At 38.4% G+C, this 16,122-nt stretch overlaps 1 protein-coding gene across 5 annotated transcripts in view; it reads right to left on the reverse strand.

Annotated features, from left to right (window-relative positions):
- Positions 1-395: 395 nt before the first annotated feature.
- The window catches only part of gabra1 (gamma-aminobutyric acid type A receptor subunit alpha1), a 28,770-nt gene continuing 13,043 nt past the window's right edge, over positions 396-16,122 (reverse strand). For all 5 annotated transcript variants that reach the window (XM_029448481.1, XM_029448484.1, XM_029448482.1 and 2 more), the window contains 3 exons: positions 15,307-15,459; positions 5,250-5,452; positions 396-4,508 (listed from right to left, as the gene is read on the reverse strand). In XM_029448481.1, the coding sequence (XP_029304341.1) occupies positions 4,188-4,508; positions 5,250-5,452; positions 15,307-15,459 (677 nt within the window). In that variant the 3' untranslated portion in view covers positions 396-4,187. The remainder of the gene's footprint in view (positions 4,509-5,249; positions 5,453-15,306; positions 15,460-16,122) is intronic.

Here is a 16,122-nt window from a genome sequence, read left to right on the forward strand (position 1 = left end):
TAAAATTGAACTGCTCAGCAATCCGTTTGCAGTTGACTTTAATATGTTCCATATCTTTTTGCACTTTATCCAATATGTGTATCCTGTTCAATACATGTGGACCGTGTTTGGCCCTCGACATAGTCCCAGATTTTACACGTAAGTGTGTGCTCTGTGCAGTCAGAGACAGAGCGGAGGAAAGGAGAGGGGAGAACTAAAAACAAATCCGCTGCTAAATGTTTTACTTTAAAATGACACAGTATAATTATGTATTACTTGTTCATTAATCATGTTAAAAAATGTGAGCTCAAAATTGTCTGCGAGCCATATCGCATCATTGAAAGAGCCATATATGGCTCGTGAGCCATAGGTTCCCGACCCCTGCCATAGCACAAGGACAGAGGTATAGTCACAACTTTCATTTGTTTTCTTTTTATTTAAAGACTAATGCAGAGAATCAGATTCTACAGGGCAATATCATAACCAAAAGAAACAAAAGAAAACATTTACAGAAGGTTCACCATTTCATCTACATCAATCAGAACCCTTTGCCAGTATCATTGGACTACCAACACATTCCTGTGTACTGCTTGTGGGTATGTGTGTTTGTGTGCGTTTTGAAAGCGTGTTTTTGTCGATGTCCATATGTATACAGTCTCACTCTAATTTCTCTTACCCTAATCAACTTTTGTGCTTTAGAAAATTAGTTTTTTTTTTTACATTTCAGTGAAAATCAGAACATATTTTGCTTGATAAAAATACAAGAAAAAACTCCAGTAGGTATCTAGGAATAACCAAAGACTCAATGTTGAAAAGCAAGTGCTGCTGAGAACTGCAATGGACCTTGCATCAAACATAATGAAAGAAATGACTGATGTGCCTACAAATGTGATATTTACATGAATACTCTGCATATGAGCGTGAAGGTAAAAGTTGGAAGCTCATGATTGCACTGTGCCTCATATTTCACATTCTCTCTCTGGAGCATTACATGTAGCAAAATCAGACCTGGCTTTAAAATATCTGTAAATGGTCTATAGCATTTGTTTGATCCTGCTTGGAGTACAAGATAGGGGCTTTGCAAAGATATTCCAAACAGAAAAGTTTACAAAATTCACTTTTGTCAATGTCAAAACTCTCTGGCGCTCCCTGTAATATCATTGAGCTTTGGAAAGCAAAACATAAACAAAACAATCTATTTAGCAAAGTAGCATGTTCACCTGCCTCCATTTTTGTAATGACAAACAAGCTCAAAAAATGAACAGAAATATTATTAACAAGGTGATCTTGTTACAGTTTTGCTCCTGGTTTCTTCAGTTCAATCACTTTATTGCATGTCTCTGGAGAAAAAGTGCAATCAACAATGAAAGCCATTTTCCCTTCAACCACCGACAAATCCAAAGCGCAAACAAAAGAGATAATCCACTGTTTTCTTTGATGTCACCCTGTATAGCCATGGTTGACAGAAGAAGAAAAAAAATCTAGTGGGTGCACAGCTGATATAAAAGCTAAGCTTTTTTTAATTTCTTTTTTTTTTAATAGCTTGTAAATCTGAAACACAATGGTCAGGGAGAGAAGGTCAATGATGTGGTTCAAAGCTGTCCTTGCATAGCACGAAGCTGACTACATAAACGTAATGTTATTGTTCTTCTAAATGTGCAAAATGCATAACAATAAGTTGATATTACAAACAATATTCATCATCATCTTAGCTAATATCTTCATTAATATAATCAAATACTGTATGCATTATGTATTTTACATATGTATATATATTTTTTCTTCATGATAATAAACATACATACAATAGTTTAGAATTCAAATATCTTTATACAACTCTTCACCCTGAACTTTGCAGTTCCTTGACCTTCCGCGTGTAGGTTAAGTGGCTGTTAACAGTAGACCGCTTGCATATGCCTGCAAAGACGTCTGCCATTAGGTGATAGGTTCAGCATTGGTCATAATGATAATGCAAATAATAACAATAGCAACAACCACCGATCTCTTTTTCGTTTTCCTCTGGCGATAGTGTGATCTCTTCACCCCAGCGCACAAACACACATGCTGCAGGGTTTGTACGTGCCTTTTAGCCTGTTCAGTGCCCTGTGAAACATGTTGAAAAAAGCACACCCAGAACCCATAATGCAATACAATGCACCCCCACTGCCGGACAAGAAATGTGGAGATTGTTTTTTAACAAAGGTTGGAGTGAGAGCCAAAGGCTCCAGAATCTTACATGGACACACGATGTGATGCCTGTTATCTCTGACCAAATCTAAATAATTCTATAGATATCCATGTATATGGATGCAATTACAGTTAGAGAGGGGTCAATGTGAAGCTACAATGGATATCGCCTCAAGACTGAGTGTCAGGTTCAGGTCCTAAGAAAAGCCCTTGCTAATTAATATTGCTACATTAACATAATTTAAAATGGACTGTTCAGAAACCTCAACGTGCCACATCAGAGAAGAAGCATGTCCGTAATATGTGTGTTTTTATAAGTTCAAAGAAAAAAGAGCAAGCAATGTTCAAGACAAAAACAAAAGCATTCTTTTCACATTTGCGTTAGTTTCTGTTTTTTGTTTTTTTTCGGAAGAGGGATTGACATCATGCTACAAAAATATATTCATCTTCGTCACTATCGTGGAACTACTAGACAAGTCCTCTGTGCGAAACACAGCGCCGGCTAAAGCAAGATTACAGTGCCACTTCTACTCAATGTCTCCTTCCTCTCTTTGTCTCTTTCTGTCTCTGTCCCTGTCTCTCGCTGTTGCTCACCAACAAGCAGCAACAAATGAGTCCAAACGGGCATGTGATACTGAAGGCAGTGTAGCTGGTACTTTCTGAGTGTTATGTCTCAATTTTCAACTGAAAGGAGATGGGGTCTATGGCAAACAGGGGTCAGGGGACACAGTGGGATGGGAATTACAGACGCGCCATCAATCAACAAAGTAGTAGCCATCACAGCTTCAACTCTGACAATAAAAAAGGCACTTCTCCTTCTCAATGTGCCCCGCCCGTCTTTAAGCGATGCCTAGCGTACTTTGCTATAAATGGCGTTTTTGGGTAACGAGGCCCACACCATTAATAAAACAAACAAAAGAAGTAAATAGTTAGTGTTTTAATTCTAAATGTCAAATGCACTGCAGGATTCGAGATGATGTTTACATTTTTTTACTCATAACTAGCCAATCTCAGATTACACCGTTGATGTTGTTGCTGTTGTTGCCGTCAGTGTGTACACAAACACACAGTTGAATAATATTTTTTACTTCAGTGTGAAAGCAGCTTTGAATGAAACGCGAAGGTGGCGAGAAACAGTCACTTAAGCGTGAATTAGACAAGTATATACTCAATTTGTAGAAAGTATCATAAACAGAAATAAAAATCAATGAAATAAAAAAAGTTTTCTTGTCCATGTATTCAATAAACATACCCTTTAGTTACACTTTGCAAAGCTTAAACATAATATTGACATCTCTAACACTTAATAATATTTACAACGCCGTGAAAGGAAATAAATAATATTTTCAATGCTGAGCACAGAAATGATTGAATTTTCGTATTTTTTATCCCTAAATAAATGGTGTGTCCACTGAGACATGTTTTATTGCTATTGCAGAAACCCTAACATATTTTGAAGGATGACATAATTAATCTCATAAAACATCTACAGAGAATTGAAGATATGTTGACAGAGAATGAGCGTAGCATTTTTGCTGCTGATATCAAATAAACTAAGCTATCAGTCGATGTTAATCTGTATTTTGAATAAATAAACATAAATAATAAGATGCCCTGCCCATGCATATACACAATTGCCTTTTACCGTGTCTGTGATTTAAATTAAAAAAAAAACATAGAAACAAAAGCCCCTTAACAAGATCGGGCTATGTGCAGTCGTAGAATAGCATTCTCTTGGCTATATATTTATAGTAGCATTTTCTTAGTAGCATCACCCGAGACCAGAACAAACACCCTTTCAAAAGTCTGTATCGTAATCTTTCTTTTTTTCTCTATTTAGTTTTTTCAAAATCTTCAAACTTTAGGTAAACATAGAAGCAATGCAACAACTGGGAATTCAAACCAGCATGGACACCATGTTTGTCTGAAAATAAAAGTAAACACCTGTTTTAGGAGGAGTAAGAAAGAAAATGAAAAGAAAAGAAAATACAGGTATAATTTTTAAAGGAATGAAACATGGATTAGTGTGGACCCATCCCCTGCAATTTGGGCTTCTTATTCAAGTAAGTTGCCCAGTAGACCAAGTTAAAGGTTCCAAAGAGCAGCGGGAAGGCTATTCTGGCAATCCTGTCTATCTTGCTCACACTGTTAAAGGTCTTCTTGGCCTCTGGAGGTTTGGGCTTTGGCTCCTCCTTGGGCTCAGTTGGGGGGGGTGGGGCGCTTTTGGCAATAGTGGCCAATCCAGGGTCCCTGGCAATATTAGGGGCAAAGGCTGTAGCAGTGGCAGCTGGGTAGGCTGTGGTGTTGTTCTTCTTGAGGAGAGACTCCTTCTTCTTCTTTTGCTGATTTAGTTTGTTGGGGAAAGCATTTGGAAAAGTAAAAAGGATAAAGTTCAGATTCTTTAAAGATGCATTTCATAATTTCAGTATATTTTGCACAATCACTGATGTGAATATGTAACATAGCAGCCTGGTGAAGTTAACATGTCATAAGTTGAGAAACATTAATTCTTACACCTACATATTTCCAAAGAGACACATTAAAAATCAAATATATAAGAAATAATATTGAGCTCTATTTCTTTTTCTTTCAAAAGCAGCTGGAAATTTACAGAGTGTGGTGCTGCTAACTGCATTATAGAGACAAGTGGAGCAGAAAGCACAAGATGAACACTAAACTATTAATGTTCACATCATGTTACTCAAATTGTATTTTCTATGAGATGAGCTGGCAACAACATCTACATGTTCCCTGCGTGGTCTGGCTCCCTCAACAGTTAAGTGCTAACTGTCCTCGTGCAAAAATGACTCTTAAAAACAAAAGTCGTATATATTATTTCTAGAATTATATGTTTGGTAACTGGTGTCTGGCCTAATGACATTATCTTTCATACATACGTACATGAATTCACCCTCATTTTGCCAGAAGGCATTTTTTGAATATTTTTTTGGGTCAAAACACTGTAACTGAATAAATAGTGAGAATTAATGTGCAAAAGCATTGCCTAACAAAGCATATGTTGTCTGTTAGTTATATGGGGATCCCTTGGGGAGTATAAGTAAGATAAAAATGGCTTCAAATACCTTCTCTGGAACCACACTTTTTCCATCCCAGGCGTAACCCCTCTTGGTGAAGTAGTTGACTGTGGCAAACTCAATGAGGGCCGAGAAGACAAAGGCATAGCAGACAGCGATGAACCAGTCCATAGCTGTGGCATAGGCCACTTTAGGGAGAGAGTTCCTGGCGCTGATACTGAGTGTGGTCATGGTCAGGACAGTGGTCACTCCTGCAGAGAGACAAGACAAGATGCATATGTGAAATCTGATCAAATCTCAGATTATTCAGTTGCTATGGTCAAGTGTGTCCCAAAAATGTATGAAAATGTGTCATATAGTATCAGATATGAAGTAATAATAATAATAAAAACTTTATTTGTATAGCACCTTTCATACAAGTGCTTCACAGCAAAAACCTAAAAGTACAGTACAATAATCACAGTGTTGATGTAAATGAGTGTGAAATAGCATTAAAAATAGTAAAATATCACCATTAAAAGTAAAGAGATAAAATAGCAGCTTTAATAAAAGCATTTAAATGAGTTTAAAGTGGAGTAGCAGCATTAAATATTGTATAAAATATCACTATTAAAATGCTAAAGTAAAGAGATATGTTTTTAGCTTACTTTTGAAGATACTGAGAGCTTGCCTCCCTAATGTCTGCAGGTAAAGTGTTCCATAGCTTTGGTGCATAATTGCAAAAGCCTGCATGCCCGATTTTCTAGGAGGAAAGAATCACTAGAAACAACCACGTTCATTGTTGTTTATACATAAGACATCTCTAGAGCTGAAGTAGTGTGGTATGAATGTACATTTGCTGTTGATATAATCCAACATTGTGCAGGAAACATTGAATTCTATATGTGGACTATATTTGCTTAAATGGATCAATCTTAATGTTCCATCACATAAGGACTTTGTGGGGCAAGTTTTGTTTCTTAAATAAAATGAGCAAGCAGTGCATTCACATTATTTCTATGTGAGCAGCTGATAAAGTCTTGCAGCTTGTGCTTTTAATAGACTCTGAGTGGAGGTGGAGATTTCCACAGATGCAGCTGGAAGATGCAGTTGGCCTCAAAGATACTGCTGCTGACTAATACCAGGCAAAATTGTTTTCTTTCCTCCGCACAACAATACACAAGCAGTTATGAAGCAATGAAAAAGCATCAATTAGTACAGTAGATGCATGTTTTTAACCAAAGTGCCTGACATTCAGGGTAAATGTTAAACCTGGAGAACCGATTCACTAAACTACGACATCAGCTAACGGACGCTGAGATAAGACGCTGCACGTATAGAGAGAGAGTAACTGGGTCAGAGCATCTCTGATGATGCGGTGCTCGTCACAGAACAGGCTACTGCAGATGTTTACACACTAAATAACATCAGCCCAAGGAGCAAACAATCCAGCAATTCAGCTTGGGCTGCCATGAAGGGAGCTGAAGAACAGCTGGCTTGTTCAGGAATGATGAAATATGCAGAGAGGACCCTCCCACACATGTGGAGAGAGATGTAAATGTAAAAACACACGTGTACATGATACCCCCCGCATACACACGTCCATGTTTAAAAGATCTGCCATGTTTAAAATCCCCCGTGAGCTTTTATTTCAAAGAAATAAAACAAAATAAAAATATTTTCAAGCTGCTAAATTGGTCCTTTAGTTATTTTAGAGCTGCCTTTGTGATTTACAGCCTGTTGCCTTTAACATTATTATTACAAATCTACAAAGACAGTTACGAAACAATGATCATATTCAGTTCGCAGGCTTTATGATGAAATACGTCAACATGAAAGAAAAGGTGATCCTATAGTATTTGCTCCAGAAAAAATCACCAACCATAGCTTCAAAAGATGACCGTTGAGTTCGATACGACTCCTTTCTGACAAAGTCAAAGAGAACGATAGTGTTTGTATTGGATTACATTATATTGAACAGTGTTCCTGTGTCTGTATCCACCACCTACAAGCACAAGCCTAAGCAGCTGGTACCGAGTTATTACACGTGTCCTGAAATGCTACTTCAGAAGGATTCTTCTCCTTCTTCCTCCTCAGTTATGATGAAGTGTTAAGAGATGAATCACAGACTCCTCATCCTCCCACTCACTTGCACATGCTTTTGGCATTACTGAGTTGGTGCTGTGACATGAAGCATAAAAGCTGATTGTTATGTTCTCATTAGTCAGAGCCAAATAAATAATTGGTCATTAGCCATAAGTGAACAAGACACCTCTGATTGATTTACTGGATCGGCATAGCAGGTACATAGAGTGGGTGGTCATGCATTATCTGGTAGTCATTATAGCTCCAAAGGGACCAACAAATAAGTAGGTCACAATTATTTATTCTGATGTATTTTATTTTGAAATTTGCTTTTCATTTCGTGTTTTTTTTTTTTTTTATCAAATGTCCCTGAAATATATGTTGTTTAATTAGATTAAACACAAGGACATACAGGAATAACAAAGAGTTACATCTGCTTCATCATCACACGTATCTCCACATCGCATCAGCATAAGTAAAAAAGGCATTTTTATGCTACAGTTATGTGATGTCATAAAATCCACACATGACCATGTGCTGCACTGCACCCACTGCTAAGTAGGGCATTGAATGGTTTGTTGATGTATTGTTATGGGAATGCATGGTGGCAGGAGATATGAAAATATTAAATGATGCTTAGTCACGTATTCATACCAGATTTTCATACCTTCCATCTCAACCAAGAGTTATGTTCATATACAGCTCATTTGTATTAGCTTAATAACATTTTGGGGGAATGTATGCTGCATTTTTTTTTTTAGGAAAATGTCACAAAACAATCTTATTAACTTTGCTGCAAATGTTCCCTGACTACATCTTAGCGTTTGTTTGCCCTCTAGGAATACAAAACAAAACACACGCTACGAAAAACTAAATCAGGTGCTGGGCTGATAACGTCTGTTCACCATTTGTTCACATTTGTTTTCCATAAAGTATATGCGCAAGACGAATTAAGCATGATTATGGTAGAACTATTGATGTTAAGACGACTATAAAAACTTGGTTAGGGAAGCACTGTGCTGTTGGTTATAAATAATTAAAAGTGAATGCTTAAAGAACGAGATGAGGCACTGAGCTATAAAAACTGTTTTTCAATTGGAACAAAATGCTGACAGTTTACCTAAATTGCTCATTTAAATTAGTTGCATGTCAATATAAGTTGTGGAATAGTTTAAATCCTTTTAGGTATGAGAGCTGTGTCTTTCCAGTGGAGTGTAACCATAACACCAAGGTGCATGCAGTGGGTGCCAGCACATTCTCCATTGGACAACAGCCAGTGCAAAGTGATTTTGCCAGCAATCATGTGTGCTTATAGCGTCAGCAGGATGCTGGAGCACAAACACACGGCACCTCACATCCTTTGCTTCTCTACTGAGAGCTACGGAGGTAAAATGGAGTAAAGGAAGATGAAGAAGGGAATATGTGTTACACAAAAACAACCAGTGTGGGAGGAGAAATAAGGGCTATATGCATATTTAGAGATACGTGGGCTATAATAGTAGGAAGAGATGGAGGCAGGTAAGGGAAGGAATGGAAAGATGGGTGGCAACAGAGTGGTGTCAATCTGTCACGTATTTTCTTTGCCAGTAAATCAGTTAATTTGTGTGGGGGAGGAGGAAGGCAGCACCGTTGGGTATTACACAACTCCTCGTATAAGCGCCCCGATGCTTGGAATCATATATACTTTACTGTGTTTGACAAGCCGTGTTGTCATGGAAACAAGTCTTCCAACATCGTAATACCACAAGATGAAATCGGAAACAAAAGTGCTTTGTTGCTTGTGTTTGAAGGTTTCATGTGTGTCTTTGCTTACAGTATGTCTACATGTATGCACTGCATGTAAAAGTCTATGTGTAAGTGTGTATGTGTGTGTGTGTGTGTGTGTGTGTGTGTGTGTGTATGTGTGTGTGTGTGTGTGTGTGTGTGTGTGAGTGTGGACAGGTATGACATCCCACTTCCTAGGAAGACTGGTTCCCCTTTGTGTCTGTTTAGTGGGAGGCCTACTTAGGAATAATTTAGAACACCAGTAAGTTGATTCATTATAACATGACTGCAGAGCTGGTTTTAAATGACTCCGTTTGACATGTTGTAACTAATAGACTTGAGGCTTTGAAGGCTGTTAATGAACAAAGTCACTGATCTGGAAAGTTATAACTGGATTAATAGTGGTGCAACTCAATTCTTGAGAAACCTTTACACTTAATTGAGCTCAGTGTGCACAAGCAAGGGGTTCTTTTTGCCTCTTTTTGCAGGTTCTGTCAAATACACATAGCCTACATACATTCAAGGTGATGTGGGAAAAAGAAAGATGACAAGGTATATGGGGAAAGATTGTGTGAGAAAGCACATTTGGGGAAACTAAATTAGAGATTTATGGTGATGAATGACAATGTGTCACAAGCTATTTCAAGGTAGGAAGTATATCACTGCTGCCTCAGGCATGGAAAAGTTTGATATGACTACACGCAGGCAAACAGTCCAAATGTGCATTTTTTGGATAATGTGGGAGAGATAATGTTTACTTGGTTAATAGGTTTCTGACACAGCTCGGTAAAGCTTATAGAATTCTGACTTCATGTTTATCAGGTTAATCAATCCGATAGACATTGAACGCTCGACTGCCTGTAGGAAGCTGCGGATTAAGAAATAAATTGCTCCGTGAACGGCTAAAAATACATTTATAGGCTTTTTGAGCTTAACTTTGTTTGTCCTTTAAGGTCAAACCATATTAGGTGTAAAGTCATTGTTTATAATTAATATTGATTTTTCTATCATTTTAATGTTATATTTGTTGGTTCCGACTTGACAGCTTGATTGACAACCCTTGAATGACAGGCTTCTGCTAATCTGACCCATCTCAAGCCAGTGAGTAAAATGTGCTGCTCAACCTTTGGACCGCAGCCAAGTTGGGGAGAGTGAGCCTTTAGGAAATTGGCCGTCCTCTCTCTCTCTCTCTCTCTCTCTCTCTCTCTTTTCTTATGTTCCTTCTTTCTAGGCGGAAATTTGCCTCTGACTGAGTAGGCAACCAATCAAACATGACAATCACAATGTGGGACGAGGTCAAAAGTACATAGTGAAGTGGGATGCCTGCTCGCTCAAAGAATAAGTAGTCCTTCATGTGTGACTTACAGCCTGTCTGAAACGCTCCGTTCTAGCGCCTGTCTCTTTAAGCCAGGTCTGCTCCGATGTGTTTCTGTCTCTGCACCATCATTGCAGCCGGGGAAGAGCTATATGATGTATAGTTGTGACATCACAACCTCACAGAAGACCTGAAGTTGGCTAAAGGCAAAATGTCTGAATAATGGCTGTGTCATCTCTCCCTGGATTGAGCGTTTTGATACTTTTCTAGCATTTAGCAACGAGAACTGCTTAACAATAAAACAAACTGACATGGTAATCTTACTTTTTACAATGTGGGAAATAAAGCTTTTAAAAAGACTTTTAGAACATCTCGAGTGGAACATGTTTTCTCTCCTGCATCAGCCATATCTCTGACATTTGGATAATACCAATTTCAATATAAGTGAACTGTTGACATCAGAGACTTGGTTAAGGTTATAGAAATATATTGAAGAGATATTCAAACATGGAAAGTCAATATCCCATCTTGAGCTTCAAGTCAGCAAAGACTTTTCAATTATTTAACCATGAGCATAATCTCTCAGTCCCAAACCTTAAGTGCTTTGAGCTGAATAAGCATAACCATACAAATACTGATCTTGTAATATTGAAGGGGAAACACAGTCTGGATTTTGACAAAATGAATTAGTGAAGGTACTACTGGTGTATCATTTGTAAAGAGTATTGATGAATGAACATGATTTTTGTGTAGAGAGTTGTCAAACAACTTTCTATATTCCTTCAACCGGTCCCAGGAGTGACGCTGTCTTTTTTGAACGTCAATCAACATCTCCCCAGTGTTGCTTCTACTTATTTATTCATGTCTTATCAATAACCGAAGCCTCAGGGGGGCCTGACTCACAAACACATGCCATTCAGCCCCACTACGTCACCTCTCATTTACATAAATGAAGAAATAAATTGACATATTGATTGGCGGGTGAGTTAAATGACTGTGCCAGCACCACAGCTGTGAGAACTGTGCCACGCACTCACGCACACACACAAATGCATAGACACACATAGAGTACATAGTTGCACTGCCTACAATGTTGTCAGCTAGTAATCATGAATTTATGAGCACCCACTGGCACACAACCAGCGTGAGCACATATAGCAAACAAACACACGCCGCAACACATACACAGTCTCACTTGTGTACGTACACAACCAAACTTCAATACACACACACCCACACACACACAAGGTGTTATTCCTTAATGAGCAGATACATTAAACAGCATCATGGGAAAACTAATAAATACCCAGCCAATCGCTTAAAGAGGTGCGGAGGAAGCGAGATAATCTGAGCACTGCTGTCCCTGACAGCTTAGAGACCGAGCGAGAGAGAGACGCCGAGAGAGCGAGAGTGAGACAGAGCACCATCAGGGGCTGTTTCCTTTTGGTTTTCATTTGGACTGCAAATAAATACATTACCAACAGTTTCCCACTACACTAAACTGGCTTTAAGCTAATCAGCCTCCTAATCGGCACAATGATAAATAAGATAACTCTTCCCACTGCTGTGTTTTTAAATTGCCTATTCATCTACAGGGAAAGCTTTAGGAAAAGAGATTTAAAGCAGAGGTCATGCTTCATGGTCATAATGTAATTCAAACAGTGTTTCCAATGCTATATTTGTCCATGTTAATGGGGTTTCTGTGTCAAATTTGGACATCTGTGTTGGAAACATAGACCTGAACACATCTGTAGTAACAAGAGAACACAGAACAATTACAGTAGTGGTTTGTTTATTTTTAGTATCAGTGCACCATTTGATACATCGTGTTTCTGTTCTGAAATGAAAACAAAGAGAAGTCAAGCTGTGAATAGGTGTCTGCGGGAGGAATGACTAATGTGCATTTCTGCAATTTAGGTAACACTCCTGCAGTAAATACAATATATTTAAAACACCACAGGTTTGTTTTTGTTCCTCTTAAAGGCCTTTCCAGATATGCCACACGCAGCATTGTTGGCTTCAATAATGGCTTTTTGTCTTCCCGACATACCTGTAGATGTGTTTTATGTAAATACTCCTCACAGCTTTATTCGGGCTTGACAGGACGATTATGGAAAGAGCTATAATGCGGTGGTACGACTGGAGAACAGCGGTGAATGGAAAAGTCATGACACAGAAATGAAGGAAGAAAAGTTTTTTTCTCTTCATCTGTCACGCAATGATGGATTTTATTTTACCTTTGAAGATTTAATTAATGACCATTGTGGGCATTAGTGACGCTTGTCTATACTTCCCACTGTGAGTCCCCTTAATACAAACTCTCATTAATTTTATCATTTATAGAGAAGTCTGCCAAATACATTATAACAAAAATTAAAAGACAAATCAGGACTCTCATTTAAATCATATTTGCCCATATGTAGGCAATGCTGGTCTGATTGACATTTTGGTTATTAAACCAATGTATTTGACTTTATTTGTGCATACGAGGTAATAATTAAGTGATAGATTTATTACAGTGCTCTTAATTTAAATACATCTCTGTGTATTTAACCTCGTGTTCCGCTAACCTTCTTGTCAATGTGACTGCGTTGTGCTGTTTTGGACATGTTACTAGGTCAGATGCAGTAAAATGATCATTGTGACTTAGGCGCTTACTCAGACATGTGAAAGATTGTAAAATTGGTATCACGTGTACGTAATGAGGTGCATTTCTGAATGTGACTTCAAACTACACTACATCAAGTGTTGTTTGTGTTTATCAGCATTCTGAATCTGTTCCTGCCAAGCTGCCCGTCTCAAAACTCTGACATCTGTCTGCATCACATCACTCGTTGAATGTTTAAAGCATCGTTTACAAGCCCGGCTCTCAAAATAATACAGCAACAGCAAACGTTGCAAGCACTGAGACCGTAACCTCTTGTCTAACATTAACACATTCATCTGAGTTTACGCTGAACATCGCCAGCTAGCTTGTTATTTAGGTTACACTTTGCATATGATTCACCACGATAGAAACACACTATATATAATAGCTTCTGTGTGAAGACAGCTCAGTGTACTCTTTCATCCTAATAGCACTAGGCACATGTACAATGGTTTGATATAGCACATAAATCCTTGACTTAGATGATAGCCAAAGGATTAAGATGGCAATGAAAGATCCCGATTGTCTGCTATGTCTTTTTAATGATTCATTTACAGCGATATTGACATTGTAACATCTTTGAAGAACAGGCTCATTCATCTGCTGTTTCAGATGATGCATATTAATCACATGAATGACCTACCTAGTATACTGCGATGCTGCGCTGCTCTGCGTCTTCGTCAAAGCGCGTACATGGGCTTATTCGACTGTGTGTGCGTGCGCATGTGTGCACACGCTGCATGCATGTAATCTCGTGAAGCAGAACCAGCAATGATAGCATGAGGGACACACACATGCCCTAGATAGTTGTTCGAATCTAATCTAGGCCATCCTCAATTCCCCTCGACACGTGACAAGCACCGCAGGTAGCTAGCTGTGACACATGAAGACACTCACAACTCACACAAACAGACACCAAAACATTGCAGGAACAGTAGAAAGATCTGCAGGAGAATGCGGAGCTGCAACATTTGGAGCCTGTATAATGTTTCTGTGAAAGATCTTTAAGTAATAGGGCAGGGGAAACACTGACGTCCATGAGAAGGAGAGAGAGAGAGAGCGAGAGAGAGAGAGAGAGAGAGAGAGAGAGAGAGAGAGCGAGAAGAAAAAGAGGAAGAAAGAGTGTGGGGTGAGGTAACTCAAGGACATTCTGCCTGCTGCTGCTGTGCTTTGCTGCTACAGAGCATGCTGCAGACTAGCAAGAGCTTTCCTTTTGGGCGGTATTATGTAAGACCTTAGTGTGACAGGCAGGCAGACAGATACACACCAGAAACACACACATACAAACACACTTATACACATGCCCAGACACATGGGCACAACACACATAGTCCAATCAGTTCGCACACAGACACACACACTCACACAGACGAACATTTACATCACACACACACTCACACACACTTGTAGGCAAACATTCCGAGCACGTACATCTAAATTCACACTAAGCCTTGTGCTTGAATTTCTACTGCAGCCACAACTGATTAAAGCTCTTGTTCTCCTCATTGGCGCAGGAAGAGAATAGAAGAGAACACAGCAGAACTATTGTTCAGTGACGTTTGGACCCAACATGCAATTTCTCCCGTCCTTTTCAACATTTGATATCCTTTAACGGAATAGTTTGACATTTTGGCGAGTGTGCTTACTAGCTCTCTTCCCGAGAATAAGATATGAAGATTGATACCACTGTGTTATCACTGTGAGGTTGCCTAGGCAACCAGCAGAGACACCAGAAATTGTTACAGCATGTCCTATTTTTTAATTTCTATTCTGTTTAGTTCCAAGGAAAGTGTCAAAAGTATTTAATTTGAACATTTAATCAGATAATGTTACAGACATATATTTAGGATCAATCATCCAAATACACTTATATATATATATATATATATATATATATATATATATATATATATATATATATATATATTTTTTTTTTTTTAAACATGTATTTTGACTCAAATTGCTTTAATTTGCTATAATAAGTTGCTGCACAGTGTAATACCACCTCATCATTATGTTTGCCATTACTAATTACGTAATAACAGGTTTGAAATCATAGTGTAACATTTTGGAAACCATGTAATACAAATTATATAACTCTGAATTCTCTGTCATTAGGCACCTATTACAGTATTCTAAGAATTAAACTATATATAATATCTATAATATCTAAATATTTAATCTGAAATTTATATTTTTTTATAACCTTTGAGTAAGAACCTGATGTCACGCCTTAATTTCTTCCACAGATTTGAAACCTTGAGGTGATTCAGGATATTTAGTTTAGTTAGTAGAGAGACGAGCAGACTACTCACCAAAGACAGTCCTGGCAGGGACGGACTCTCTGTTGAGCCAGAAAGACACTTGAGAGAGGATGACTGTCATGATGCAGGGTAGATATGTCTGGATTACAAAGTAACCAATTTTCCTCTTCAGGTGGAAGTGGGTTGTCATCACAACATACTCTCCTGTGGTGAGCAGGCAAAAGACATACAGTCAGAAAGAACTTTCACACTTCAAAATATATATTTAGGAAATCTATTGTACCTGTCCCTAAAGGGTTTTTTTTCTAAGCGGTTTGCTGTGTTTTGGCTTATTATAGTTGAGATTTATTAGCACTAGTTATGGCTGTTATTTTTCAATACACTCTATACCCAGGCATGATCCATTTCATCAGAGTGATCTGACTCAGTCGGATAGATAATACGACTGTCAAAGGAACAGCGTTGGTGTTTTATCTGGTTATAACAATATGTTTGTTTTAAGGCTTTCCAGAGACATAAACAGCTGGAACAAAAAAAAAAGAATAATGCCTTTAAATATGAATATAGCTTATTCAATCAGGCTTGGCAGATGCAGTCACTTGGGAGTTTGTCGCTAATAAAGCAAAGCGTGGATTGGGGTCTAGGGCTGTTTTACAGTAAGCATTACTTTCTGCCTGCAGACAGCGTCACTGCAAACAGGTCACCCATTTTCTGCTGTCACTAGTATTTGCCACTATCAATGGAGAAAAGAGGAGGTGGAGCAAATACGTAATTGCCAGTAGGGAAATTATGAATCTAGGGCATGGACTGTCATTTGTAAAGCCACAAACTGATGCTACTGAAGATGCAGCTGTGTCAAAATGTACA

The sequence above is a fragment of the Cottoperca gobio genome, chromosome 14 (genome assembly GCF_900634415.1).
Source record: "Cottoperca gobio chromosome 14, fCotGob3.1, whole genome shotgun sequence".
Classification (NCBI taxonomy): domain Eukaryota; kingdom Metazoa; phylum Chordata; class Actinopteri; order Perciformes; family Bovichtidae; genus Cottoperca; species Cottoperca gobio.